Source organism: Acomys minous, assembly GCF_964271855.1.
Source record: "Acomys minous genome assembly, chromosome: 14".
Taxonomy (NCBI): Eukaryota; Metazoa; Chordata; class Mammalia; order Rodentia; family Muridae; genus Acomys; species Acomys minous.
The window spans coordinates 61,042,746-61,070,554 of NC_140496.1; the positions used below are offsets into that span (position 1 = coordinate 61,042,746).

Here is a 27,809-nt window from a genome sequence, read left to right on the forward strand (position 1 = left end):
ATAGTAACCCATAAACTAAGAGCTCTATATAGATGACCACATCTGAAATGAAATTACTGCTCCCATTTATAGAGTAGGAAACTGAACAAGGGGAGACTTAAAATAAACTAGTTAGTAACTGATAGAGCAAAGTTGATTATCAAAATTCTGACTGCAGAATGAAATACATCATGCTAACTTTTAATGAGTAAAAGTTACCTATATAAGTAGTCTTCCTAAATGTATCTTGAACTGTGGTGCATATACATGGTTTTTCTGAAACTGCGGTTAAAATGACAGTGCACTGTGAAGTGGATCAAAGGGAAAACCAAGTCCATGGACCTGAGTTCTAGCCCCAAAGACCACTGGTGAGAGGGGAGAACCAACTTGCAGGAATTATCATCTGACCTCCATATACATGTTTCCCCATGAAAGAAATTAAGAAACAAACAAAAACCCACTAAAATCTCAACTCCCAAATATTAAAAAATAAAATCCAGAGAAAATAGTTTCAGAGAGAAATGGCCAAGGCTGAAAGTACACCTGAGTGGTAGAGCATGTTCTTAGCATGTGCAACGGGCTGAAAGTACACCTGAGTGGTAGAGCATGTTCTTAGCATGTGCAACGGGCTGGATGTGATCGTCCGACAGCAAAGAGGGGTAGAGCACCAAGTGGCAGCAGGGAACACGAACATCAGCGCCATGATGGTAAGTGACAGTGCACACTATGTGCTGTGCACTTCCTGTGGAATCCTAAGTTTTATTGCATGTTTTCACTTCCTAACGTCTTACAAATGAAGACATACTTCAGTTTAGTGGCAATGCTGCTCCTGCTCACGTGGTACATCTTGTAGCAATGGCATTTTACAGTTGCTGAGCTGAAGCACTATCTACATTTCTCCATTTGACAGACGAGGAGAGGTTACATTACTTGTCTGACGCTACACTTCTAAATGACGGCAGCTGGGCAGTCTGAACTCAGGATCTAAACTCTGACGCCATCATCACTTTCTCTAAAAATATCCTTTTCTTCTGGTAAGTCAAAGAATTTGAGTCTGAATTTTTATTCCTGATACAACTTCTTCTCATGTAAGAGGAAAACAAAAAGGCAGATCCCTACATGAAGAGCCACCTAACTGGCCATGGACCCTCACAGATCCCTCTAACTGGCCATGGACCCTCAGACTGCCAACGTTTCCCAAATTTTAGTTTCAGACAAAACATGATTATTGTTGTGTTTATGTATGTGTTAAGGATATAAAGCTCCAATGGTGCTGGGTGGTGGTGATGGCGGGACATACGCCTTTAATCCTAGCACTGAGGAGGCAGAGACAAGTGGATCTCTGTGAGCTGGAGGCCAGCCTGGTTTACAGAGCAAGCTCCAGGACAGCCAAGGCTACTGAGGTGCTGGGGTGACAGGCAAGCGCCACACCTGGTGGATGGAGGGCAGGTGAGGGGGTAAGCGGCAGAAACCCAAGTTTTGTGTCAACTGATTGAGCACTCTGCCCCAGCCCATAATTTTTCCTAAAATTAAAAGAAGCCAAAAGTGGTTGTGATGTCTCTCATTCCAACACTGGGAAACTGAGGCAGGGAGATGGGCTCAGTCAATGAGACACAGTAACAGCTCCTTGCAGGCCAGTGGGGTGGATCACTGAGAAAGAGTGCTGCTGCCAACCCAGAAGACCTGAGTACAATCTTCAGGCCCTGTCTGGAAAAACAAACAATAACAAAACGACCCACTGCTTACTTTTGTTGTTGAGTTTTGGCTGTCTGCTATTTTGGTATTTTGAGGCAGGGTCTTACTATGTAGCCACATTTGGCCTTGAACTCATTTCATAACCCAGGCTAACCTTGAATTTGGGATTCTTCTGTCTTGGTCTCCCAAGTGCTGCTGGGCTACAGGCATGTCTTACCTAGAATATTTTCCCAAAAAGTAGCTTCTACAATTAAATATCAATGTCCTTACAGGTGGATTGGGAGAATGCACAGACTCTAAGATATCTTCTGATCTTCACCCTGGAATCAGCAGCAGATCTAGGCCTGCTCAGACTCACTCTGCTACACAGCTAGAGTAGAACAACAGCTAGTGCCGCCAGCTTCTGTAGCATTTAATATGAACTTCAGTTTAGTTCACTAACTAAGCAACCCTCAGTAGTTATACTCCTGTAATTCCAGCAGGAGAGCACTGCAAATTTGAGGCCCACCTGGTCTGCACTGTAGTTCCAGGACTTGTCTTACAAAAATAGAAAAAGAAGGAAGAAAGGTGATGTGTGATGTTGCAAGTAACTACAGCCATCTATGACTTCTGGAATTTTAAAATTAAATTAAATTCCAACCATTATAGCATGTTCTTAAGATCACACAAGCCTAATAGGAACATTAATAAAGCTGAAAATAAGAGTACCCAGCAAAATTATAAAAGCTTTTCTAAAACTGAAAAGGAAAAAAAAATGTCTTACTTTCAGTGAGCAGCAACATTAATTTCCAAGTTCATGACAGTGCCAGAAATAGCTGGCAGGGCAAGTGCACATGGCTTGGTGCCAAAATAAAAACTGGGCTGAGAACATTCCGCAGCATCAACTGACAAGTAGGAGGATTTAGCAGTCCCACCTTATAGGAAGACATTTTTGGAAAGGTAGATCGGGAGGGAATAGGTAGAAAAAAAGGAGGGAGGGAGGAAGGGGGGGGGGGACACAGCTTAAAAATTCAAAGAAATTAAGGAAAACATTAATCTCAGACTTTAAGCAAAACAAAACAGGGGAGGCTGGCTGGAATCTGGAACATCCGGCCGCCTGGTTCTGGAATAACAGAAGCAGCTAGATTCTCAGGGAGAACTCACACAGGACAGCAAAGCCTCCCTTACACAAAGGCAAGGACCAAAGAAAACCTCAAGATGTCCACTAATGAAAAGTGACTGAACAGAAGTGGAGTAGGAAAAAAGAAAGGAAGATGGGTAGACAAAAGGGTAAGAAAGGGGAAAGAGCTGGGTGGTTGGTGTTGGTGTTGCTGCACGCCTTTAATCTCAGCACTCAGGGAGGGAGAGGCAGGCGGATCTCTGTGAGTTCGAACCCAGCCTGGTCTACAGTCCCAGGACAGCCTAGGGAAAGTCTATTTCAAAGAAAACAAAAGAAGGCTGTGCCAGGCACACACCTATGATCCCAGCAGTGAGGAAACACAAGCAGGAGGAGTGTTCAAGGCCAGCCCAAGCTACACCATGAGACTGTCTCACGAATGAATGAAAAGAAGAAAGGAAGGGGAAAAGTAAAGGATGAATTAGATAATTACTCCTTGGTATGTTTCTAGCTCTAACACTGTAATAAACATAAGGCAATAAAATGACTATCTACTCAAGTGTAGAAGAAAGCTAGGGAAAAAAAATGCCGTTAATTGTGCTTGGAAGTAGTGGTGGGTCACACAGCTTTTACCAGTGGTTTTCATCGTGTGGGTCCTGACCCCCTGGGGGTCACAGGTCAGATATTTTCACTACAGTTCACAACAATAGCAAAATTAGTTATGAAGTAGTTTAAAAAAATTTTTTTTATGGTGGGGGGTCACCACAACATGAGGGACTGTATGAAAGGGTCACAGCGTTAGAAAGGTTGAGAACCCCTGCCTTACAAGGCACAGCCCCAGTTCTTACAGCCTACCACGGGAGGCACAGACTTCTTTCTACTCAAAGCTCCTCCAAGGTCACGAAGCCCTGGTTCACTGGCAACCACAGCAAGCTGAGCACAGATCACTCTCTGGTTGTTGTCATGAACATTCAGTTTCTTTCTTCCCATCTGAGGCAGCAAACCTACTTATTTACCAGATTAGAGACGTTACATAAAGTCCAACTTCCTGCATCTTGTGGCTTAGACTGAAACTGTAGTTTCACTGTTACAGGAAATTAGATTGTTTGTGTAGGAGAAATTAAGCTATACTTTTCTCCTCTAGGCAGTGTCCACCCATAAATAACAGTGATCCTAACTTGAAATAAATGCTGGCTAGTTCATTTAAAAGAGTAAAGCATTGGCACTGTTCAGTGTGGCAAACTTCTGTCCCTAAGACTGAAGCCCCTAAAGACAGCAACGTTGTTTGGAGTGAGTCTGCACTCAGCAGGCCAGAGAAACATGTCCAGTGCCTGACATCTGCCATGCATACGGCTAACAGCGTGGCAAATCTCTGCCAAGTGGTAGTAGCTGCACATGCTTATCATCAGGACAAAGCAATGCAAAGTTAAAAGAGTAAAAAGGCTGATCTGAAAGCAGCTTCACCATCCAAAAGGGCTTCACGGGGCTTTGCAAAAGACAAGAACGTAAGGTGCTGGTGAATTCTAATAAGGCAACAGAGTGAGGAGGCTATTTAAGGCCCAGTGAGGATAAAATGGGATAAAACCAGTACTGAGGGAGGGCTGTCCACAGCGCTCCTCAACCTGCCTTAGGCTGTCATCAAGTATTACTGTGAGACAGCATAACGCAGGTAAATCCTAGCAGCCCTGGAAGCTGAACTGCATGCAGTGATGGCTTAGGAACAGAATGTGTTTCTCTGTGTCACCTTGGCTGTCCTGAGCTCGCTTTGTAGATCAGGCTGGCCTCGAACTCACAGAGATCCAGCTGCCTCTGCCTCCCTGAGTGCTGGGATTTAAGACATGTGCCACCACACCTGGCTTAACAGAATTAATTTTTAAGACGTAAACTTACTTTCTCTTGAAATTCTTCTTAAAGCCAACAACCAAATTTGTAAGAAGCTTTGAAGAATATTTTTAAAATTCAGGCACCCTAATTATAAAATGAAAACCAAAATTACAAGGATAAGGAAAAGGCACAAAGATTAGCAACCCAGCATCACTGTCATTTGAGAGGCTTCACCCAGCAGCGGATAGAAACAGGGCAGCTTGGGAAATGTTGTGGAAGATGGGGAGGAAGGACTGAAGGGGCCAGGCGGGTAAAGGACACCACAAGAAAACCTACACAATCAACTAACCTGGGCCCATTAGAGCTCACAGAGACTGAACCACCAACCAAAGAACATGCATGGGATGGATGGACATCAGGCCCCTATACATATGCAGCTCGGTCAACTTGTGGGTACCCTAACAACTGGTATAGGGGCTGTCTCTGACTCTGTTGCCTGCCTCTGGATCCCTTTCCCCTAAGTAGGCGCCCTGGCTTAGCTTCAATAAAAGAAGATGTCCCTAATCCTATTGCTACCCGATATGCCAAGGCAGGTTAATATCCATCGGAGGCCTCCATTCTGAGGAGAAAGGGAGGGAGCCTGGGGGGAGGGGGAGAGAGGAAAAGGAGAAACTAAGAGAGAGGGAGGGAGGCTTAGATCAGGATGTAAAGTAAATAAACTAATAGAAAAATAAAAAATTTAAAAAAAAAAGATTAGTAACCTCACACTGAAAATGAGTCACACGGATTGCAAGCTAGAGAAGGCTAGGCGGAATAAACTGTCCCACAAGCCGTTTTGACTCTTTATGTAAAAATCCTGTCAGAAAATTATTTCATAAAACAACTTGCATCTCCTTTTGTTCTACCATTTTCCGTTTTAAAACTGCTTGGCCGTCTCTGCAAGGACACATGAACAGCTACTGAACACCTGCACTCACCAAGGAAACACTCACGACACAGCCCAGAGCCTAAGCTGCTCCCTCTCACTTCTGGCTTCAGAGAAAGGAAGTGGGGCACAGCTGTCAGCCTGTGTGGCGTTGTTTGTACGTATGGAGGGTGGGGAGGGGCACACCTGTGGAGAGGGGCACACCTGTGGGGAGGGGCACACCTGTGGGGAGGGGCACACCTGTGGGGAGGGGCACACCTGTGGGGAGGGGCACAGCTGTCAGCCTGTACCGTATGGGGGGGGGGGAGGCACTCAGAGGGATCAGAAGCAAATGAACTTGGAGCCTAAATTTCCCAAGTCATAAATAAACTGAAGTGAAAATCTCAAAATTAGCCTAGGTTGCCGAGTAGCATGAAACTAGAAACCATAGGCTCTGTGAGCTCCTTTGTCTCATTTCAAGTAAAACAGGTCATGATTTTGTAAAACTGTAAGGATTTTTTAAAAATGGGGATGGACTAAAAGATCATCATCAAGATCTCGGACTGCATTGCCCAAGGAAATTTGCAATGTCGATGTTATTTTTATTAAATCTTATGATTTTTTTTTCAGAAAGAAAAAAATAGAAAAATCTCTCCTACAGACAGACATGCAGAGAGTAACAATAGAATTGAGGACCCAGAAATAAACTCTTAAATATATGGTTGAGTGATCTTAACAACAGTGCCAAGACCACTCAATGGGGGAACAGTCTGAAAAGCAACGGTCACTGTGTGAACTAAATAGTCGCATGCAAAAGAATTAAAGTGGACCATCATCTTAAAAAATAAAAATTGAACAAGGAGCTGGGAGCAGTGGTGCACACCTGTAATCCCAGCACTCAGGGAGGCAGAGGCAGGTGGATATCTGTGAGTTTGAGGCCAGTCTGGTCTACAAAGGGAGTCCAGGACAGTCAAGGCCACACAGAGAAACCCTGTCTAAAAAAGAACACACACACACACACACACACACACACACACACACACACACCACACACACACCCCAAAAATTGAACAAGGTGCAGTAGACCATGCCTACAATCCAAGTACTCAGGAGTCTGAAGCAAAGAGAACTGCTGAGTTCAAAGCCAGCCTAAGCGGCCAAGTGAGTGCCAGGCCAACCAGTTATATAGCAAAACCTTGTCCCCAAAATCAATTAACTCAAAATTAAGTGGCTAAGTGCAAAAGCTAACAGTCTAAGACTTGTCTGCAAAACAATGGATTTGTAATGGATGACACCTGAAGAATAAGCAAGAAAAAAAAAAAAAAAGACCGACAAGGCAGACTTCATCAAGCATTTGTGTTCAAGCATTTGTGTATCAAACACTAGCAATAGGTTCAAAAAACTATAAAAGGAGACAAAATGTTTTCAAATGATATCGACTAATGTCTAGAATGTATTTTAATTTCTAAAACTTAACAAAATCAACTGAAAATTTGGGCATAAACTTGAATAAATATCTCTCCAAACAAAGTGTAAGGTATACAATAAGAGCATTGAAAAAAATGTCAGTATCACTAATTAGGAAAATGTAAATCAAAACTCCACATAAAGATAACTGATAGTGTGCAGGCCATTCTACTAGCCTGCCTCAGGGACCTAGCAATGTCTTAAGTCATCACCTGCAGCCACCAGGTGGTCATCACCTGCCACCACCAGGTGGCTGCTGGATAAAAGCCCTCCCACCCCAGCTCTCTCCGTGTTCCTTCTGTTCCAGCTCCCTCTCTCGGTTAGTGGCCCCTTTCTCTCCCCCTGCCCTCACAGCTCACTTACTGCTTCTACTCCTCCAGGCTCAACTCCCCTCCCCGGATAAACTTCCTTATACCAGATCTGCTGCATGGAGCAGTATCACAGGGGGTACATCTTGGCATGGGCCCACATGGTGCCCCCTGACCACATCATTATGTATCATAATAGCTACTTTAAAATACATAGAAATAACAAATGCTGGAGGGAACATGGAGAAACTGGAACTCTCACGCACTGCTGGTAGGAATGTAAAGAGGACAACCTCTGTGGAAAAGTCTAGTACCTTCTCAAAGCCTCATTCAACTCCCTAGAGCCTAGCAAGTCTACTCAAGCTCTATAGCTAAAAGGCTTGAAAATAAGAACTTAGCTACATGTACAGCAATGTTCATAGCAGCAGCATTCTCAAAAGTCTAAAGGTGGGAACAGCCCAAGTGCCTACTAAAAGATGGATGAACAAAATGCAATGTATATAGAAACATTATTCAACATAGGAAAGAATGGCATCCTGATGGGTGCTACAGAATAGACTAACCTCAAAATCATAAATCCTAACATCTAGGGATGGAGCTGGCGAGATGGTTCGGTGGTTAAGAGGACCAGCTGGTCTTCCAGAGGACCCAGGTTCAATCCCCAGCACCCACACGGCAGCTCACAACTGTCTAACTCCAGAGGACTGGCTCTAGCCTCTGCAGGCACCAGGCACACTCTTGGTACACAGACATGCATACTGACAAAACGCCCATAGTCATAAAATAAACTTTAAAGAAAAAAGATGGCAAATCTACTAGTCCTAATACTCAGGCAGATTGCTGTGAGTTCAAGTCCAACCTGGTCTACATAGCAAGCTCCAGGCCAGACAAGGCTGCATAACGAGACCTTTCTTCAAAAAAAGAGAAGACCCTTCCTCCAAAGAAAAGAGGTTGTCTTTTTTTTGGGGGGTGGAAATTTTTTTGGGGCGTGGAGGGCATTAAACTCAGGCTCCTGAAAGCTAGGCTAGCCTTGTATCTCTGAGCTACACACACCAACCCATGCTCATTTCTTGATTGATATTTGTATAGTCAATATTCAATTTACATATATTAACTTAGGTATCAGATTCTTTAAGATTAATAACTAGATAAATTACAGATCTTGGAAGTAAAAGCACATTTTAAAGCTTTGGTTATAGTATACCCAAAATTGTGTATACCAACATTTAAGTACTGTTACACATTTTTTAAAATATATTAAGTACTAATCTAGAAATATAAATCACTAATGTACTTAGGTCAGCTATCCTAGGATAATTAAGTTTAAAATTTTGTAGAGAATGTTCAAACAGAAGATCACAGCAATCATCTAATACGATTTTTGCTATCATTAAAAAAAAAATCAGAATACACTGCTTCTAGGGTTAAACCTAAAGGTATTTCTAGGACATTTTACATGCCAAGGTATGAGCTAAGGAAAAACAGCTGCTACGATTGAGCCTCTGTGCACAGTCCTTCAAGTGGGGAAGTTAGGTGACTAGTCAAAGGTGAACTAGATACCGCACAAGCCTTCAGAATTAAATGTGAGGTACTGGCTGACTACATAGGAGTTCAGCAAGAACGGCGTGCTACTTATAGGAACGCCGCATATACATGTCAGAAGCTGAGACAGGTCCTGCTGAAATAAGCAGACTCCAGGGTAGAATATTCTGGGCTGTGCATGTTAAACACAAGGACTGATCCCCAGTATTTTGCACTTGCCTGTAGTAGCGTGACTGCAGGTAGGTTGAACACACAGCTTTGGAAACATGACTAGCAGAACCAAAGTCAATGACCTTCACTCGGTAGGGCTGGCGAACTGGATCAACTAGCATTATGTTTTCAGGCTTAAGGTCAGCATGAATCAGGCCAAGACTCTTGAGCTTCATGAGGGCTGTGGCCACCTGCTGCAGGATTGGCCTGATGTACTTGAGTGGCAGTGGGCTAAACTTGTTCTGCTTTAGAAAATCATACAGGTTCTGCTCCAACATCTCAAACACAAGGCAGGTATGATTCTTGTGCTGAAAACACTCGTAGGAACGGACAAAATTATACTCATCAGCATTTTCGCTGCTGAGGCGGGAAAGGATGCTCACTTCAATCTGTCCTTGTCTGGCATAGGACGGGTGGTTCTTCAAGATCTTAATAGCCACAATTTCCTTGGTGCTCCGCTTCCAGCACTTTGCCACCTGTCCAAACGTCCCTCGGCCTAGGAACTCCAAAACTTCATAGCTGTTGGTCATGGAGCAAAGGATCTCATGCTGGACCAGCTGGTAGTCCCCTTCTCCGCTAGAACTACTACTCTTCGTGGTCACAGTGGTGGTCGTGGCAGCGGCACCCACCACAGTTCCGTTTTGCAGCATGAGAGGGGGGTGTTCTTCTATGATCTGCACGCTACCGTTGCTGTCCACTTCCTCACTTTTTCTTTTCAGCCCACATTTTTGATATGGCTCAAGCAAAGAAACGTTGCTCCTGTGAGTCAGGGTCTGGCTGCTTTGGAAGGTTGCCGTGGCGGCACTGCCTGAGCTATCAGCAGCTGTTACCACAATATGCTCCCCCGCAGGAGCTGGGAGGAGGAGGCCCTGGTCGTAAGCAGGAATATTGAAATTTGCTACCTGGTGAGAGGAGCTGGCTTGCCCTTGTGTAGCTGGGAGGGTTTTGCTGTGGGTATAGTATTTGTCGTTGCTGCTCTGTCCTGAAACATCCCAGCCAGAGGGCTCTATTTTCAGTTTCTTCGCACTGCAGAAGGCACTCGACGACACTGATGGGGGGGAAAACACCTGCAGCTGTGATGCCATACCTACATGGAAAGAAAGGAAGAATGAGACCACACGGGCTCCCGATGCACAGCTCACCAAGAGCGCATATGAGAACACTTGTAGCTGATGAGGCCCACTGTGCTGTTTCCCCTCTCTTAAAAGCTAACTCTGTCTTAACTGACTTTCCCAGATACAGTGTCATACTGTACCAAAGCGAAGACTAACTACTCTGTACAAGTCAAACATAAAACACTGCTCTGCTCTTCAACACTGGAAAAGCCTGCCACTGACTGGAAGAAATCAGGCTGATGATAAGGCTAGCGGGTATCTTCTCAAGAGGAAAGCTTTCTACAGACAGTTACTCTTAGAACTAGACAGTATTAGGTGGGGAGACAGCTCAGGGCTCCAGCAGCATAAGCAACTGCTGACAAGCCCAACTACCTGAGTTTTCTTCCTAGACACTCATGGTGGAAGGAGACAGGTGACTCCCACAAGGTGTTCTATGGCCTCCACAGTCTTACCAGGACATCCAGACACATATATGCACATCATGTGTGTGACTACACAGCGAGACAAAGTCAGAGAAAAAGAAAAAGGGGGAGAAAGAAAGGGGAGAGAAATGTAAAGATGAAATATCTGGGGAGAGGAAGTGAGACAGGCCAGCTGTCCTGCATGTCCCACAGATCCTTCAAGTTCAGTAAGCCAAAACTAAATTCAAAGCTTTTTTTTTTTTTTTAAAGAATAAAGCCCATTTAGCACAGAATATAAACCACTTCGTATTTTCATATTTATCTGCTCTTATCTCGCCATTAGGACCTTCAGAGGCCTTGTGGCTCTACAGTAAACACTTTCCTGACCCTCCATTTTTCAGTAATTATAAATAAGTATGTCATTTGCAAATAAACAAAAACCCTCTAAGAATTTCTATCTCAGATCCAGACCCTTCTCTCACTTGCCCTTTCTACCCCTCCCACCAAATCTACAAAGCTTAATCAAATGTCCATTTGGTTATAAAACAGTCACCTCAAATTCAGTAGGTCCGAAATTAAATTTACAAGCCTCTACTCCACTCTCAATTTTCTATCTCAATTATGGGATGGCACCAAACAGCCACTGACAAAAGCCAAAAACCAGGGAGCAACAGGTCTCAGCTTCCTCGTCTGTATCATGGTAACAGCACAGGCATGTCATTCAGCTATACTGAGACTTCAGCCATGTAACCTGGGTAAAGTGCTGGCTCCTGGCACAAACTCATTATCTGGACTCACGCTCCTCCCTTTCTGCACAAACTACTACTTGGCTCATTTATATCCTAAGTGTAGCTCAAGTCAGCCATTCTCCTCCACCAGGCTAGTTCACAGCCTCTTAAGAACTGCCTGGGGGCTAGAGAGATGGCTCAGCAGTTTAAGAGTACTAACTGCTCTTCCAGAGGACCCGGGTTCAATACCCAGATCCCACATGGCGGCTCACAACTGCCTGTAACTCCAAGATCTGACACTCTCACATAGACATACATACAGGCAAAATACCAATGCACATAAAATTTTAAAAAATAATTATTTTTTGTGCCAGGCGCATAGCGCACACCTAAAATCCCAGCACTTGGGGAGGCAGAGGCAGGCAGATCTCTGTGAGTTCAGGTCTACAAACCAAGTCCCGCATAGCCAAAACCACACAGAGAAATCCTGTCTCAAAAAAAAAAATAATAATAATAATTGCACTCAGGGCATTCTTTGCTTTTATTTGCTGTCGGGGTTGTGTTTTGTTATTTTGTTTTTGAGTCAGGACCTTTAGTGTCCAAACTGCCTTCAAGCTTGCTATGTGGCTGAGGAGAACCTTGAACTCTGACTTCTTTGCTTTTAAACAGCAACCTAGATATAACCATCCTCCTAACTCTCTCTCCTCCCACTTCTCCCAGAAGTTTTCCATTACTGTTGGGCAAAAAGTCAAAGATCTTCAAAACGGCATCTCCTCCCGCCTCAGCCTCCTGAGGGCTGAGATTACAGGCACGCCCCATCATACCCAGCTCTTTAGTTCCTGCAAACCAACTGCATTTGCTCTCAAGATGGGGCTCCTAACACAAAACTCTTCTGCCCACCTCCCACATCTCTCTCACCCCCCCCCCACAGCCATGCCTTCCACTCTGGATTTGCTGCTCTGCTCTTGTAATTGTAAATTACGAAGTGCCATACCCCTAGCTACAGCATAATTCCATGAGGACGGATACCATCTGTTTTCGTCTTCACTTCTAGCACCTAGACCTTCCTGATTCTGTTAATGTAATATAAACACAGTATTTGCTGGAAGAAAGACTTGCCTCCTGCCTACCAACTTCGCTATCTACAACTCACTAGCACTGCAATGTTTTCAAATGCTTGGCTTTGCTTTTGTTTTCTTTACCTGTCCTTCTGTTTTACTTTCATGGTTCTTAAGACACAGGTGAAGTCTTCACTCCAACCCACATAGTACAATTTTACAAGGCATAAGAAAATAAACATGCAATTAGAAAGGAAGGAAACATGACAAAGGACGTCACAGAACATCAAAAAGCACTGTGTAGGGGCTGGAGCTAGGGCTGAGGTGGTGCCTGCCCAGCATGGACAGGGCTTTGGATTTGATCCCTGGCACTGCATATAAAAGAAAGACAGAGGGGAGCAAATGTGTGCCCTTCTTTGAGCCTGATTACAGCTTAGAGCTATCTGCCCTGGAGACAGCTGCAAAGAAGAAACGTATCTTTAACCTTCAATTTCTAAAATGTGGTATGGATTTACTTTAAGCAGGAGTTTCCGTAATTTATATAAACCTCAAAAAGAAAAAAAGCACAAATTAAAAGCTAAGGCCAGTGCACTTCAACTTACAAGGTCAATGAATATACAAAGCATCTTGGCCTACTTACTATCACCAATGTAAAACCAAATATAATAAAAGAAAAATCTGAAACCAAGCAGTTCCTTTACAAAATTTGCCTATTAAAATAAATGCAAAGTACTACTTGCCATCATTAAATTGAGCCAACCTAAAAAGAGGAAGCAAATCTTTCAAATTGTTTTTCCTATTAAAATACAAATTTAACAATTCATCCAAAAAACATGGAGCACAATATGTAAGTAGCTAATAGTGAAATTTTTTAAATATACAATTTACAGTTTGCAGCAACTACAAAAGGACAGAGGGTCATTGGGTAATGGTGGCACGTACTTGTAATCCTAGGACTTGAAAAGGCAGGACAGGAGGATCAGGCACTCAAGGCCACCCTTGTTTACAGTGTGAGACCAACCTAGGCTTTACAACCCTATCTCAAAAACAAAACTGTAAAGTAATCCTGGAAAGAACTCATGAAATACCCATTTTGTTTATTATTTTAGGTTTCGGATTTTTTTTGTTTTGTTGGTTTTTTGCAGGGGGAAGGTGTTCAAGACAAGGTTTCTCTGCATATAGCTTTGGCTATTCTGGAACTCTCTTTGTAGACCAGGCTGGCCTAGAACTCACAGAGATCTTGATTAAAGGAGTGCACCACCACACCTGGCTTATTGTTTCCGTTTTTAAAGACGGTTTGTCACAAAGCCCAGGTTAGCCTCAAATTCACTATGTAGCTGAGGACACCTTGAATTCCTGTTCTTCCTCCACCTTCCGAGAGTAGGGTTTACAGGCATATACCACCACTCTTGGCCAATTTTTCATATACACAAAAATAAGGTGGCTACCGAAAGAGGAGGGCACACAGCCTCAACATGGTCTCCACATGGGCACATATAACCTAGATAGATAGACTTTAAAAATACTACATTTTAAAAGTGATGTTATTACCAACTTTTGACCCTATAACAAAATAGGAACTATTAACATTTTCACTCAATATTATCAAGAAGGAAGGAGAGAGAGAAAGGAGTGGAGAGAAATATGTTCTAGAATATTTTGAATATAACTTACTCAGAAAAACAAACCTAATCCATGCAAGGGGAAAAAACAAGCAGCACTTCACCAGCCTTCCTCACAGGTGCACATTTTATCACCAGGGCTCTTCGTGTGGCTGACACTCACTCAGACCTCAGTAACGAGGTGAGAAGAAAACACAGAACCAAAGTGACCTAGAAAAACCAACACTGTTATTTATATTCCACTCTGAAATGAGACTTTAAAAAGCCAATTCTGGGCACAAATACTGTCCCACAAATCTGCCTTTGCAAACGGGGATCAATTCTCTTCCTAGGCAAGACTTCCCAACCAAAAATATGGAGCAGAATTAACAACCTTGGGTATTTTACTGTATAGAATGCTCTGTTAAACAAGTCACAAAACTTTTCACTGCACATGAAGATAGCTCCAGATAAATAAATGCTATTTCTGACTTCCTGAAATGTTTCACCTCTTGACACCAGCAATAAACAAAGCTTGTTTCATTTCAAAATTCACTTTCCAATGGCTTAACTAATGTGAGGTAATGACAAATTTGCTCCTTGCAATAATCCCAAACTAGAACTAATAGCCAAAGACTGTTTGGGGCTTGTATTTACTACTCAAAGAGAACTGCGCCATGCTGGGATGAAAGGCTTTCCAACATGGCTATCTGAGAGCATCTCTCCTCCCGGCCATGCACTCCACACTGCAATTACTACAGGGAGGTGATCCTGCCTCAAAGAAGTAAAATTTTAACACTGCATGGACTGGTTTGGTACCACAGCCAAGATAATCATTTTTTCAAAGAGTTTTGTCCTCTTTTTTTCAAGATAGGGTTTCTTGGTGTAGCCCTGGTTGTCTTGAGACTTGCTCTGTAGACCAAGCCAGCCTCAAACTCAGAGATCCCCTTGCCTCTGCCTCCCCAGTGCTGGGATTAAAGGTGTATGTAACCTCCACTAACCCCCCCCCAACCCATTTTACCTATAATAAATCCATGCTGCTTTTGCTCAATGCCCTCTTTCTTCTCTGACACAATTTACCAAGTAATGAGCGAAATAATCTAAAACCAATCAATACTTTACATTGAGCTCTTCTCCCAGTTACCTAGAAGTTTCTATTCTCCAATATACGCTCTCATATACATTCTTACCATTAGACAAGTAAGCTAAAAAACATGTTTTAACTATTTTTATTATTAGTGTGTATGTGTGTGCATGATGTGTGTGCCCTGGGGGGTGGGGGGGAGCGGGGAGGAATGTATAGATGTCAGAAAAAACTCTGTGGAATAGGTTTTCTCCTTCCACCTTTACAAAGGTTCCAGGGATCAAATGCCAGTGGCCAGGCCAGGCATGAGCAGCGAAGCACCTTTACCCACTAAACCGTTTTCCCAGCGCGCAAGAATACAACATATTTTGTAGACGTGAAGCAGGAAGGGGAGGGGCTCAGTAAGTGCACGTGAGGACCTGAGTTCAGATCCCCAGCACCCATGAGAAGATTAGGTGCTGGGGTGCATGCCAGTGCGAGGAAGCAGACAGTGGTGCATCCCTGGAGCTCCCTGGCCAACTGGCAAATGAGAGACCCTGTATGTGTTCACCTACATACAAAATCTGGGGGGAAAGTTGATTTGCCAGAAACCTAAGTATCTTTTACTCCATTTAGTTTTCTCCAGCCCTCCTGCACTACTTACTTAAAACTCTTAGCTACGTACTTAAACAATCTAAATGGTCTCTCAAGCACACCCTGTCCACACTCAGTTTTCCAACTCATTCTTCACTTCCTAGCCTGCTTTAAAAATGCACATCTGGAAAAGCAATATACATCTGGCCCCCTCCCCCCACTTAAGCCTTCAGGATAAAGCCTAAAAGCTCAGTTTTTGTTTGTTTGGGGGTTTTTTGTTGTTGTTTTTTTGTTTTGTTTTGTTTTTTATTAGCAGACCTTATAAAGTCTGGTCTATGGCTTCTTTTATAGATTTGGCTTTTTGTTTTTTTTAATCTCTTTTCCCAGGGCACTCTCTCAAGTTTCAATGCTTCATAGAGTGTGTGGGCCTTGACTTCTCCAGCCTAAGTTCCTTCATATACAATGTGTTCTTTCTGCACTAAACTTCATTTCCCTGGTGTCTTGGTGTCCTAGGCCCACATAAGTCTCACTTCAGTGTGTTAGGGCTTGTTGACCTGTATCCAGATCTACTTCCTCTTTTCTTAGGCACATGGCTGGACTCTGCTGAGCAGTCTTCCCACCACTGAGAACAATGCGTAAACGAGGCCTCCAAAGACACAAGCGTGTGCCCGGAGACAACATCCGGGCAATGCCAAGCAACAAGATGGAAGAAGCATGGGCCTTTCCGGTGGCCAGGCACAGTGAGCACGTGCCTAACCTGGGGCTCTGTTCTGACACCCAACATTTATGTTGGGCCGCTACATAAAACAATTTTACTTCTACTAGATTATTTAGTCGGGCAAAAATACTCAGAAGTTGGGCTGGAGAGATGGCTCAGCAGTTAAGAGCACTGACTGTTCCTCCAGAGGACTGGGGTTCAATTACCAGCACCCACATTGGCAGCTCACAATTGTAACTTCAAGATCTGATACCTTCACCAAGACATACATGCAGGCAAATAAATGCAAAATGAAAATAAATTATTAAAAAAAATACTCAGAAGTCTTCCCTAGGCTACTTTATATAGTACGTCAGGCTCCTGATAAAGGTTCTCAAAGCACACACTACTTTCTTTACAGTTACTTATTTAATTTAGTCCCTTAACAAACATATATTGAGGACCTGGTGCCTGTCTGCCAGGAACTGTTCTAAACACAAAGAGACACAATAGTATTCAAGATAGATACGGGTCTTTTATCTGAGTTTACATTTAACTGGGCATAGTTTGTTGTCCCACTCCCACAAGGTGGGGGTGGGGGTGGGGGAGAAATGCAACTAGTGATAAGCTATGAAGAAAACACAATCTAATATATAATAGAGACAGTGGTGAGGGAAACCCTTGTATGATGTTCCCATTTAAACTGAGCCCTAAATGACAGGGACGAAGTTCGGACACAGATAGGAATGTTCTGTGTATACAGACTGGAAGAAAGGAGAAAGCAGATGTAGGGCCCGAAGAGGCGGGTAGAGGTAATTCACAGAACTTGTGGGCCACTCTGGATTTTAAGTCTCCCCATTTAGACTTATTTATTTAAAAGTTAACTTCTGGGGCTTGGGGGTAGAGGTTAGAGAGCTGGCGCCATGGCTGGCTCACTTGTTGAAGGCCATGTCCCAGGCTCAGTTCCCAGCTCTCACATGGGGGCTCACAGCCCTCCAGCTGAGGGGAACCTGGCACTCTATTCTGATCTCCTCAGGCACCAAGTATACACACGGCACACATACACATGCAAGTAAAACACTGATACACATAAATAAATCTCAGAAAGAAAATATTTTAATGTTAACTTCTGGTTCAGTGAGATAGTTGAGTAAATCCAAGCTTGTGGTGCACAAGCCTGACCACCTGAGACTAACCCCGAAGCACAGTACAAGAGAGCTGTGCCCTGACTGTGTGTGTGTGTGTGTGTGTGTGTGTGTGTGTGTGTGTGTTTAAATTCTATAAGGATGATCCGTAATGACAGGGTAGTAAGACATTTAGTTATTTTCTTCTTTCTTTCCTGCCATCACTGGCATCCATCATAACGCTGACATGCAGTCCGTGCCAGCCACTTCCTAGCATAACTGAATATAAAGAGCTCATACTACGGCCCCATACATAAATGTTAGGAACTCTCAGACATGATTCTGACTGAATTAGAAAAATGAGTCTTATGACAGAAATTACAGTCTTTTGTCTGTAACAACATATTACTTTTCTAAGCATAGTAACATAGAAGCAAAAAACTAAGCTAGAAACCCTAGAGCATAGCATCTGAATCAAAGTTTGCCACCTTTCTGCAGTGCCTCTTCAGATGGGGCTGTATATGACAAACAGGTTTCCCAACTAATATTGCAAAAACAGGGTGTGGAAAGGTGGTGTTAGCTGCCAGGAGAGCATCTATTTTGTGTATCTTCAGCCATTTGAAAAATGCTCTGATGCGTTGGTAAACTGGCTAAAGGATGCTTTCCTTCTAGGTAGGGTGTTTTCCCAAGTTTCAATACCTGCTTAGACTGGTTCTGCATAGTAAATCTGCAGCAATAGAACAAAAGAAATGTAGGTGTTAGGAAAAGGTTATTATTTTACTATGTGCACAAGATAGTCAACAAGGTTTATAAAGTTTGAAATAGAGAAAATGATAGCACAAAGTTTCCAACATAAGAGCGATGTCAAATTAACAACATAGAGAGCACTATAAAATACAGCTGACTCCCAGTGAGGGCCCTGTGCAGCTCAAAAGGAAGCAGGGCTTGAGCTAACAATGGCTTGGCAGATGGGAGGGAGGATGAGGCTCTTTCAAGAGGAATGAGGTGACTTTTGCCAGGCTGCAAGGGATATGGAAAATGAGTAACTGTATAGAGGAAGGAAATGTATTTGACTGAAGAAGTAGAAAAAGGAATTTAAAAAGTGCTGGACTTTTACAGCCAACAGAGACTTAAGAGGAGTCTTCCTAAAATCCCTTAATTCTAAAATGGAAAAAAAAAAAAAAGAAACTCAAAAAAGCCAAATAAGTTTTACACAGAGCTAATGAACAAAATGCTGGCAAAAATTTCAGGTCTCCTCTTCATTAAACAACAAAGAAAACATGGTACCAGGTGCCAAAGGGGGGTGGGGAAGTGGGGGGGGAGATCTAAAGAAATACAGAGTTTTATGTAATAATCTTAGAAGGCTACTGAAGTGACATGGCACCCAAAAAGGGAAAGGAAAAAGAAAAAGAAAAAGAAAGAAACAAAGAAAAAGAAAAAATGCTAAAAGGCACCAGAGGGCCAGAAAATTTGCTCAGTGGGTAAAGGCACTTGCTGCTAAGCCTGAAAAAAATGAATTTGGCTCCCTGGACCCACATGAGAGGAAAAAAACCAATTCCTTAACTCTGTCTTCTCCTACATGCACATGGTGAATAAAGTAAATAAATAAATAAATAAATGTAACAAAGTATGTACTACTACAGAAATACATTATGCATACACTAGCTGAATTTTTACAGCTAAAAAAAAAAAAGATAGAAGACAAACTCAAAACCAAAAATAGACCCACAGCGTGCACCGTGGAGTTTCAGAGACGCTGATGCAGGGCCCACCAACCCTTCAGCTCAGGAGTGTGAGGTCAACAAGGCTTTGCCCATCTTCTTTAAAACAAAGAGAAGAAAAAAAATAAAATCAAATTAAGTGTTAGTTCAGGGAAATGACGTATCTAACTGGCGGGGAAGTAGTAAGGAGGAAAGGCCTGTAACAAAAACAGATTGTTGTTACACAGTCCAAGAAAGGGCAGCTCACAGATCAGGCTGCTCAGGCTTACAGAATTATTCAAATGACCAATTAAAATACATAACTAACAAACAAGCTGTACAAGTTCCAAGTGCATGAAGCTCACAGGCAGCTTAGGCTCCCTGACTTCTAAGACAAACCACTGATGGATCTGTGCTTATAAAAACAAAGAAGGAAAGAATTCTGTTTTCCAGAGAAATGTGAACTTCGACATAATTTTTTTTCTTTTTCAGGAGGAAGATCTGGTTTGATTTTAAAACTCATTACCAGTGATCTTGCTCTACATTCTGTAACATACAACGTCCAGAGAGCAACTGATCAGGAGGCTATCACAAAGTGCTTGTCAGCCAGAGCCAACATCTGTTCAGAGCTCAGTCACCATTTCTGTCAGATGCTTTACCGGTTTGGCAGCCTCCAACTTCAGTCTCAAAATATGTTACCAAAATATCCTTCAAGCCAAGAAGAGCTCTGGTGGGTTTTGTTTTGTTTTTTGTTTGTTTGTGGTTCTCCAAGGCATAGTTTCTCTAACAGGCTGTCCTGGAACTCACTCTGTAGAACAGCCTAGCCTTGAACTCAAGAGATCCACCTGCCTCTGCTGAGGTGTGGGCCACCACCTCCAGGGCAGGAAGACTTTCTTAAAGCCTTAATCATATTGCAAAACACCGAATCCTTAGAAAACTTCATGCAAATTAACAAAATAATCAGATGGATTACAATAATTAGGTAAAATGAAAAAAAAAAAAGCTGGCATGGTTTTCATTCTCTATAATCTTAAACAAAAATTTAAAAAAAATTAAAAATTAAAAATCCTACAGACCATGAATCAAAAATAGCTTTACACAAACAAGAGCAAAATTGTAGGTTTTGCTGAGGGCATCAGCCACTTCATTTAACCCCATTTCATCTAGAGCAAGAGGCCAAGCTGCTGTTTTCATCCGTTACTAAGAAACAAGACGAAGAAGGGCAGACTGGACGGCAGAGCCCTCACTTAAAACTAGTACGTGGCTGCACTACACTACTGAGAATTCTCCAAGCGTCACTAAATAGACAAGAACGGATATCTTAAAATGAGTATCCACAGCTGAGTCAGGGGTTGTGTAGAAAAAAAAAAAAAAAGACTTACTTACTGGAGCTTGGGGTTGGTTTGCTCCCTTCCTGTCCCAGTACCCATCCCCAAACAGGAAAGAAAGCGCGCCCAGCATAAACACTCAGGCCATTGCTCATGGCTCGTCACCACAACAAACTGGAGGTTAAACCAACGCTCCTGGAGACCAAGTTTCAGGTCTCTCGGTTGCCAAGCACAGGGGGGACTCTTCCCCCACAGAGCTGCTTATAGTGTGGGCCCTCCCAGAGAAAGAGTTTTTAGGGTGTTTCCCACCTTTCCCTTTAATGTTTTAGGGGTTTTGTTGGTTTTGACTGTGAAAGTACCGACGGGCTGCAAAAGTTTCCCTTTGAAAAAGATCTCCAGCTTTGCCTTGCAGAGACAAACATATAGGTGGGCTGGTCCCCACATAGCCTCACCACCATCACAGATTACTAACTCTGAAGATTACAGAACATGAGCGAAGAGATCAGAAAAAGCTTCCAAAGCAACCCGACCACTACGGATTTTCTCTGGACGCGGTTTCCCGGTTCCTAGAGGCACAGATACGCCCGAACTACAGCGACAGGCAGTGGGGTGACATGCACACACGCACACAAGCTTTTATACAGACAACCTGCCACCGCAGCCCGCGGTTGGGGTGGGGATCCGAACGGTGGGGAGAGGACTCCAGATCCGGCCCCTATCACCCGAGGACAACCGCACACCAGGGAGGGAAGCGGCGGGAGGCAGGGGGAGTTGCCCACTTCTCCCCCACCCCCACCCCCCCACCCCCCGCCACTCAGTCGCATCCCGCCGCTCGCCGCCAGGCAGCCGGACACCGCGTCCAGGGCCGCTCGGGGCCTGCCCAGGAGAGGCGCCCCGCGCAAGCCGGTCACCCAAAGGGGTCCGCGGCTCGCTCGGCCCCGACTCGGGGCGCCGATCCCAGGGCGCCCGGGGCCCCCAGCCCCTACGCCCGGCCTGACTCACCGCCGGTGTGTGTGGTTCTCAGCCGCGAGCCGGGGCCGCCGCGAGGAGGCGGCGGAGGAGACGCGATCCGGGGCCCCGCCGCCGGGTCATCATACCCCCCGCACGAGCCGGCCCGGGCCCCGGCCCCCGCCCCCCGGAGCCGTCCCCGCGCCCGTCCCGCGGCCGGAGCCTCGCCAGCCTCCCGCCTGCCCCGCCGCCCGGCCCCTTCCCGCCGCCGCCGCCGCCGCCTCAACGCCGCGCGCTCCCGCCTCGGCCTCCCGCTGCCGTCCGGGGCCACAGCCCGGCCCTTCGCTCCGCAGCCGCCGTTGTCACCAGACCCGACGAGTGGAACCCCGAGCGCCAGCCTTCATCCGGCGGGCCCCGCCTCGCCGGAACCATTCAGCCACCTAGCGCCATGACACCTACTGAGGCGGAAGTGCGGAGGAGCGGGAGGGCTGAGATCACTGCATCTTGCGTCTGGCCGCGGGTGTGGGTGGGCCTCCGTGGGGAGCCAGCGTGGACGGTGTGTGTGGGGATCGGATTCCCCGACCCCTCCGCACAGCAGTCTCCGAGAGGTGGTTTACCGGAGTTTGGTGGCGGTCGGGTTTCCCGCTATTAGATGTCATCTCAGCCAGTGTGACATCACCCCCAAACCAGTGTGATTTCCCCCCCCCCCCCACCCCACTCCCACTCTAACCGCAACCTAGCAATTGGGCAGCGCGGGGAGACTTAAACTACCTGGAAAGCCCGGTAGCCCCTTAGTTTATGCAACTGCTCGCTGCCATGTAGAGGCTGTATGGTAGCGTAAGGGATTTGGAGAAAAAGACTACTCTGAACTCAGCTCCTCGATGCATGCAGTAAACAATAACTTACCTCAACAGAGAGCAGAAAGGCGGAGGGTTCAGAGACAGCGCGTTGGACACAATACTCTTAAGAAAATGGACCCTGAAATTAGGTTATCTTTGTAGACAGTTACCAACTCAGCCTCAAGAGATTCTGAGGGACCTCAGATATGCCTTCTGCTGTGTACACAGAGAAACCTTGTATTGGAAGAAAACCCAAACAAACATAACAACAAAAAAGACTGAAGCCGGGTGGGCATGGTGGTCCACGCCTTCAATCCCAGCACTTGAGAGGCAGAGGCAGGCTAATTGCTGTGAGTTCGAGGTCAGCCTGGTCTACAAAGCGAGTCCAAGACAGCCAAGGCTACACAAAGAAACCTTGTCTCGGGAAAAAAAGAAAAGAAATAGAGAAAGAAAATTAGCATTAAAAGTACTGCCAGAAGCCAGGTGTGGTGCAGGCCTTTAATCCCAGCACTTGGGAGGCAGAGGCAGGCAGATCTCTGGGAGTTCAAGGCCAGCCTGGTCTACAAAGTGAGTCCAGGACAGCCAAGGCTACACAGAGAAACCCTGTCTCGAAAAAGTACTGCCGGGCGTGGTAGTTTATGACTGTACTCCCAAACCTTGGAAGATGCAGCAAGAGGATCACAGAGTTCCAGGCCAGCCTAGACTACACAGTGAGCTGAGCAAAAGGGTGAAATCCTGTCTCAAAAAAACCAACCAAACAAACCCCAGGACTCAGGAGGCAAAGGTAGATGGATCTCTGTGAGTTCCAGGACAGCTTGATCCACAGAGCGAGGTCCTGCCTAAAAGAAAAAGAAAAAAAAAAAAAAGAAGAAGAAGAAGAAGCTGGAGAAGGAAAGAATAATTCATGTGTTCCGTCTGACAAGTACTAAAGTCAGACATGTTCTGAACCCCCAAAGCGACTGTCCACTGCCATGAGTGTTCACCTGTCCCCTCCGAGTAGGGAGCAGGTCTAGGAGACGCCTTTCTACCAGTTATATTTCTCAGACCTCACTCATCCATCCTTGATGTCTTTGGATCTTCACCTCACAATTTTTTTCCCCCTCAAATATCCTACAATGCCTTTTAAGGAAAGTCATTTGAGTTTCTCCTCTTAACACTGGGAAAAGGGAAGTTCATTTCCCTGGAGAGCCAGGGTTAGCAAAAACGTTCAGTCCCACAGGACAGACTCTCTTGCTTATTTTCAAAGAAACTTCCTCCTTGCCTGTTTAGAGAACATAAAGTCCTCACAGTGGGCTGGTCTTGGAAATATCAAGACACAAGAATGAATGAGCACGCCTTCGCAGAGAGCCAAGAAAAGGGCAGAACCCCGAGGCCCGGTGTAGAACAGACACTGCTTAACAAGCAGGCTTTAGTCATGAAGTGCTTTGTGACTGGCTCCTAATCTTCTCTCTCAAGTTACGTCCCTTTTTGCGTTTAAAAGCATCTCAATTTTTACCTGTCAAGAGCTTTTCCTGGCTGACTCCTGTCTTTTAATCCAGCACCATCTTCTGCCTGTTTATTTGTACCTTTGTTACAATAACTAGTCTCTGTTTTCACTGTTCTTAACTCATTTCCTCAGTCTGTCTCAGTCCTCTGGAACTTGTTAAAAGTCGAGGTTTTTTTTTTCCTTGCTAATGTCATTCGCTCATTCACCCGACAAGCTCCTTACGCTAGGCACTTCATACACACTGGTTCAGATGAAAGATGAGCAAGATCCAGCCTCTTCCCTCCCAGAGTTCTCAGTCTAGTAAGAAAAAATGCACACAAATACGCACAACTTGAATAACGGAGCCAGAGAAGGTATCCGAGCAGCGTGTTTTAGTCAGCAGTGCTTTAAAGTTTAGTGCCTCTACAAGTCGTCTGCTTTCCACTCAACAGATCCACAGACTGTTTCCTGTGTGTAGGTCATTGCTAGAAACGAAGGCGGAAATGGCACAATCTGTGCACTACAGGAACTTTTGGTCCAGCTCCCCCGACTGGATAGGGGATTGATTGGCAAGGCAGGCAGTCTTAGGTTTGGAAGAGTAGAGAGGCTTGATCAGAGCAGTAATCCGCGGTAGTGAGGAAGCCAGCTGTCTGGAACCAGAGAACAGCTGGAGGTGGGGCGGATGAAGGATTCCCTCCCAGACAAGGGCAGAGCAGCTGGAAAAGGAGCTGTGGCTGCTAGAAGTTGGAAGGGTGGCCCCTGAAGTCAGTTCTGGAGGGAAGAAGTTACATGCAGCCAGACTTGGCACCCGGCCATAAGCCCGGCGCTTGTTTTGTTTTTGAGGCAAGGTTTCTCCATATGTATAATCTTGGTGTCCTGGACTAGCTCTGTAGACCAGGCTGGCCTCGAACTCACAGCAACTGTCTGCCTCTGCCTCCCTGAGTGCTGGGATTACAGGCATGGGCCACCGTGCCCAGCTGCAGTCATATTCTGATTCAAAAGGAGTCTTAAGTCTCTAGTTAAATAGAGACTAGAGCTTTACAATAGAAGACTGCAATCTCTCATCAACCTTCTTCATTTAGATGCTCTTTTCAATGATACAGAATATTACAACGCTGAGTTAAGTGAATTGGCCCAATTCAGACTGGATTTAACTAGGATGTACCTTGCATGATAGCATCAAGAGAGAGGACATCCCTGGCCTGGAGCTCTTCCATTTAAGCTATCTCCCTCCACAGCCAACAAAGCAGGTGGAACTCAGGGAGCACACAACAGGCATTCTGCCTTCTTATATCTTACGGGTCTCTCTGCGAAGATGCAGATACTCAAAGACCAAGAGCTGCATTTTTCTATCTACATACTATTAGATTTTTATCATCATTCAAAATAACTAAAGTAATATTAAGTCCTCTCTAATACATTATATTTTTCTCTTTGAAGAATCCCAGTCTTAGCCAAGTAAAAGACTTAAGGTGATCGTGGGCTGGAGGAATGGCTCAGAGGTTAAGAGTAATCTCAGCACTCTAGGCAGAGGCGGCCAGCTCTCTGAGTTCAAGGCCAGCCTGGTCTACAAAATGAGTTCCGGGACAACCAGGACAACACAGAGAAACCCTGTCTCAAAAACAAAACAAAAAAATGAGCCTGCTCTCCGTTCTACACACTAGGATCACAGCAGTGAACAAAACAAACTAAAACCAAAACACCTTGTCATTTGCAGTCCAGTAGAAAGGGGCATACAAGAAACCAAACTATGACTTGTGCTTTGCAAAAGGGTAAGTGTTCTACGAGGAGGGAAAAGAGGGGGGTTAGGGAACACAGGCAGGTGGTTGCAATTTTAAACAAGGTAGCTGTGCTAGCCTTCGGCTGGTAGGACAAACTACCCGACATAAACTATGTGAAAGGGGGAAAGATACAGTTTGAGCTGTGGTTTCAAAGGTCTCAGCCCACAGTTTCTTGACCCATCACCATGGGCTTCTGTGGGGCGCCCACGGCAGAGCAAAGCTGCTTGCCTCATGGGAGGCATGAAGCCAAGAGACGGAGAGGAAGGAAGATAAATCCTTCCTAGGCACTTCCTCCCAGCTGGCTCAACCTCCTAACAGCCCACTCAGCTATGAACTCACTAATGGATGAAGTTAGCACCTTTTCATGATCCAACATCCAAGGCGGGAACCAAACATTCAAAACGTGGCTAGGGTTGTGTGTGTCATAGCTAAACTAAAACAGTAACCAAGGAAAACCTTGCTGGGCAATAAAATCTTGAGGGAGCTGTGGGAGCCATGTTGCCAAGTGGAACACTGTAGGGAGAGGGAACAAGAGAAATGTTTGCTGCTTCCCACTAACTGCAAAGTTAGTAGGTAAAGGTGGCATGCAGAGTGCTCAAGGACCTTTGACTGCTATGAGTAAGTGCCTCTGGAGGATATAAACAGAGAGCTAGTGTAATCTGACCTATATCGTCCCTGCTGCGGGCACTGGGCTGTGTGTTTGGGGAGCAGAGAGGAGCAAGCGTGGAAGCAGGGGACCGCTCAGGAGGACTGTAGTGGCTCAGGGAGGACACACAGGTTTCTTCAAGGGCCCTGGAGATGAAGTGGTGAAAAGCAGTAAGATTTAGGGTCATGTCCAGGTTGAGTTCACAGAATTTGCTGGCAGTGTGGTGAGAAGGGAAATAAAAGAGAAAAGACTGAATTCTCGCCTGATTAATGCTGGCACTCAGGATGTACACAGGATCACACAGGGTGGTCTCTGTGAGCTGGAGGCCGGCCTGGTTTCTGTAACAAGTTTGAGACTAATAAGGGTTATAGAGACCCGTCTAAAAGAAAACAAAACACCAGCAACAACAATCCAGTGAACTCTGGGACTAGAGAGATGGCTCAGTGGGTAAGAGCACTTGTTGCTCTTGTAGAGGACACAGGGTCAGTTTCTAGACCAACGTGGCAGTTTACAATCATCTGTAACTCCAGTCCCAGAGGGATCCAATACCCTCTACTGCCTCCCATCAGGCACCAAGTACATATGTGACACACAGACATTCATGCTGGCAAAACACTTACACATAAAATACTTAACTTACTTTTTTTTGAAAGAGGGTCGCACTATGTAGCCCTAGCTGCCCTTAAACTGGATGTGTAGTCCAGACTGGCTTCGAATTGAGTGGTAAAGGCATACACCCCCATGCTTGGACTAAAAAACGATAAATAAAGCTGGGCGTGGTGGTGCATGCCTTTCATCCCAGCACTCAGGAGGCAGAGGCAGGTGGATCTCTGTGAGTTCAAGGCCAGCCTGGTGTACAGAGAGAGTTCCAGGACAGCCAAGGCTACACAGAGAAACTGTGTCTCTAAAAAACAAAAAAACAAGAAAACTAAAACAACAACAAATAAATAAGTAAAAGAATGAGAAATGGACACCGTCAGAGAAACAGTGAGATTTATCAGCAGTGTGGCAGGCCATTTAATGTGTAAGATCTTGACATTGGCCATTACAGCACAAGCCTGCAATCCCAGCACTCAGGGGCTAAGGAGGAGGAGCATGAGTCTGAGATACACCTACATGGTGAGATCCTGGATTATAGGAGAGATAAACATGTTTTTGTGTTGATCCCAAGTGTGGAATGGGGAACAGACTCGTGAGAGAGCAGGGTGTTTTTCCACTTAGAAGTCGAACCACTTGATGGGGGAGCTTGGATGTTGCCAGCTGAAAACATCCCAGTGGAGATTCTGGGATATATATATCCAAAACAAGAGGCTAGAGAAAGAGAGGGGACTTGGGATTGTTTTGGCTGTTCATCAACTGCTCCAGGCAAAGCTTCAAGGCTTGGGACTCCAGCTGAGGCATCAGGTTCTGGTTGCTCCAGGTGGGCAACCAGAACTTTGGTGGGATTGCTGGTTTGCTAAGTCCCTGCTGACCACGCCAGGAGAACCGTTCCTCGGAATATCCTTAAGGTTTCGTTATTGTGTTCTTTAATCTCCTTTTCCTATTGTTTGGGTTAGTCGGGTTGTAAAGGAGGTAGGCTTGTTTAATACGTTCATATTAAAATGTAGTTGTTGAGAAAATTGAGCCTACACTGTATCCAGATGGAAACAAAGGACTGTAAAAATAGCTTTTATTGGCCTGATATGACTGTAAGCCT

At 44.9% G+C, this 27,809-nt stretch overlaps 1 protein-coding gene across 7 annotated transcripts in view; it reads right to left on the reverse strand.

Annotated features, from left to right (window-relative positions):
- HIPK1 (homeodomain interacting protein kinase 1) overlaps nt 1-22,009 on the reverse strand; it is a 52,797-nt gene extending 30,788 nt beyond the window's left edge. The window contains exons 1-3 of one of the 7 annotated variants that reach the window (XM_084755344.1): nt 21,842-22,009; nt 14,002-14,159; nt 9,035-10,112 (exon numbers count right to left, since the gene is read on the reverse strand). In XM_084755344.1, coding sequence (XP_084611470.1) covers nt 9,035-10,110 — 1,076 coding nt within the window. In that variant the 5' untranslated portion in view covers nt 10,111-10,112; nt 14,002-14,159; nt 21,842-22,009. Of the gene's footprint in view, nt 1-4,660; nt 4,681-9,034; nt 10,113-14,001; nt 14,160-21,436; nt 21,803-21,841 lie in introns of those variants that run through there. The other 6 variants (XM_084755348.1, XM_084755345.1, XM_084755343.1 and 3 more) reach the window with 6 other exon arrangements.
- Nucleotides 22,010-27,809: the final 5,800 nt, after the last annotated feature.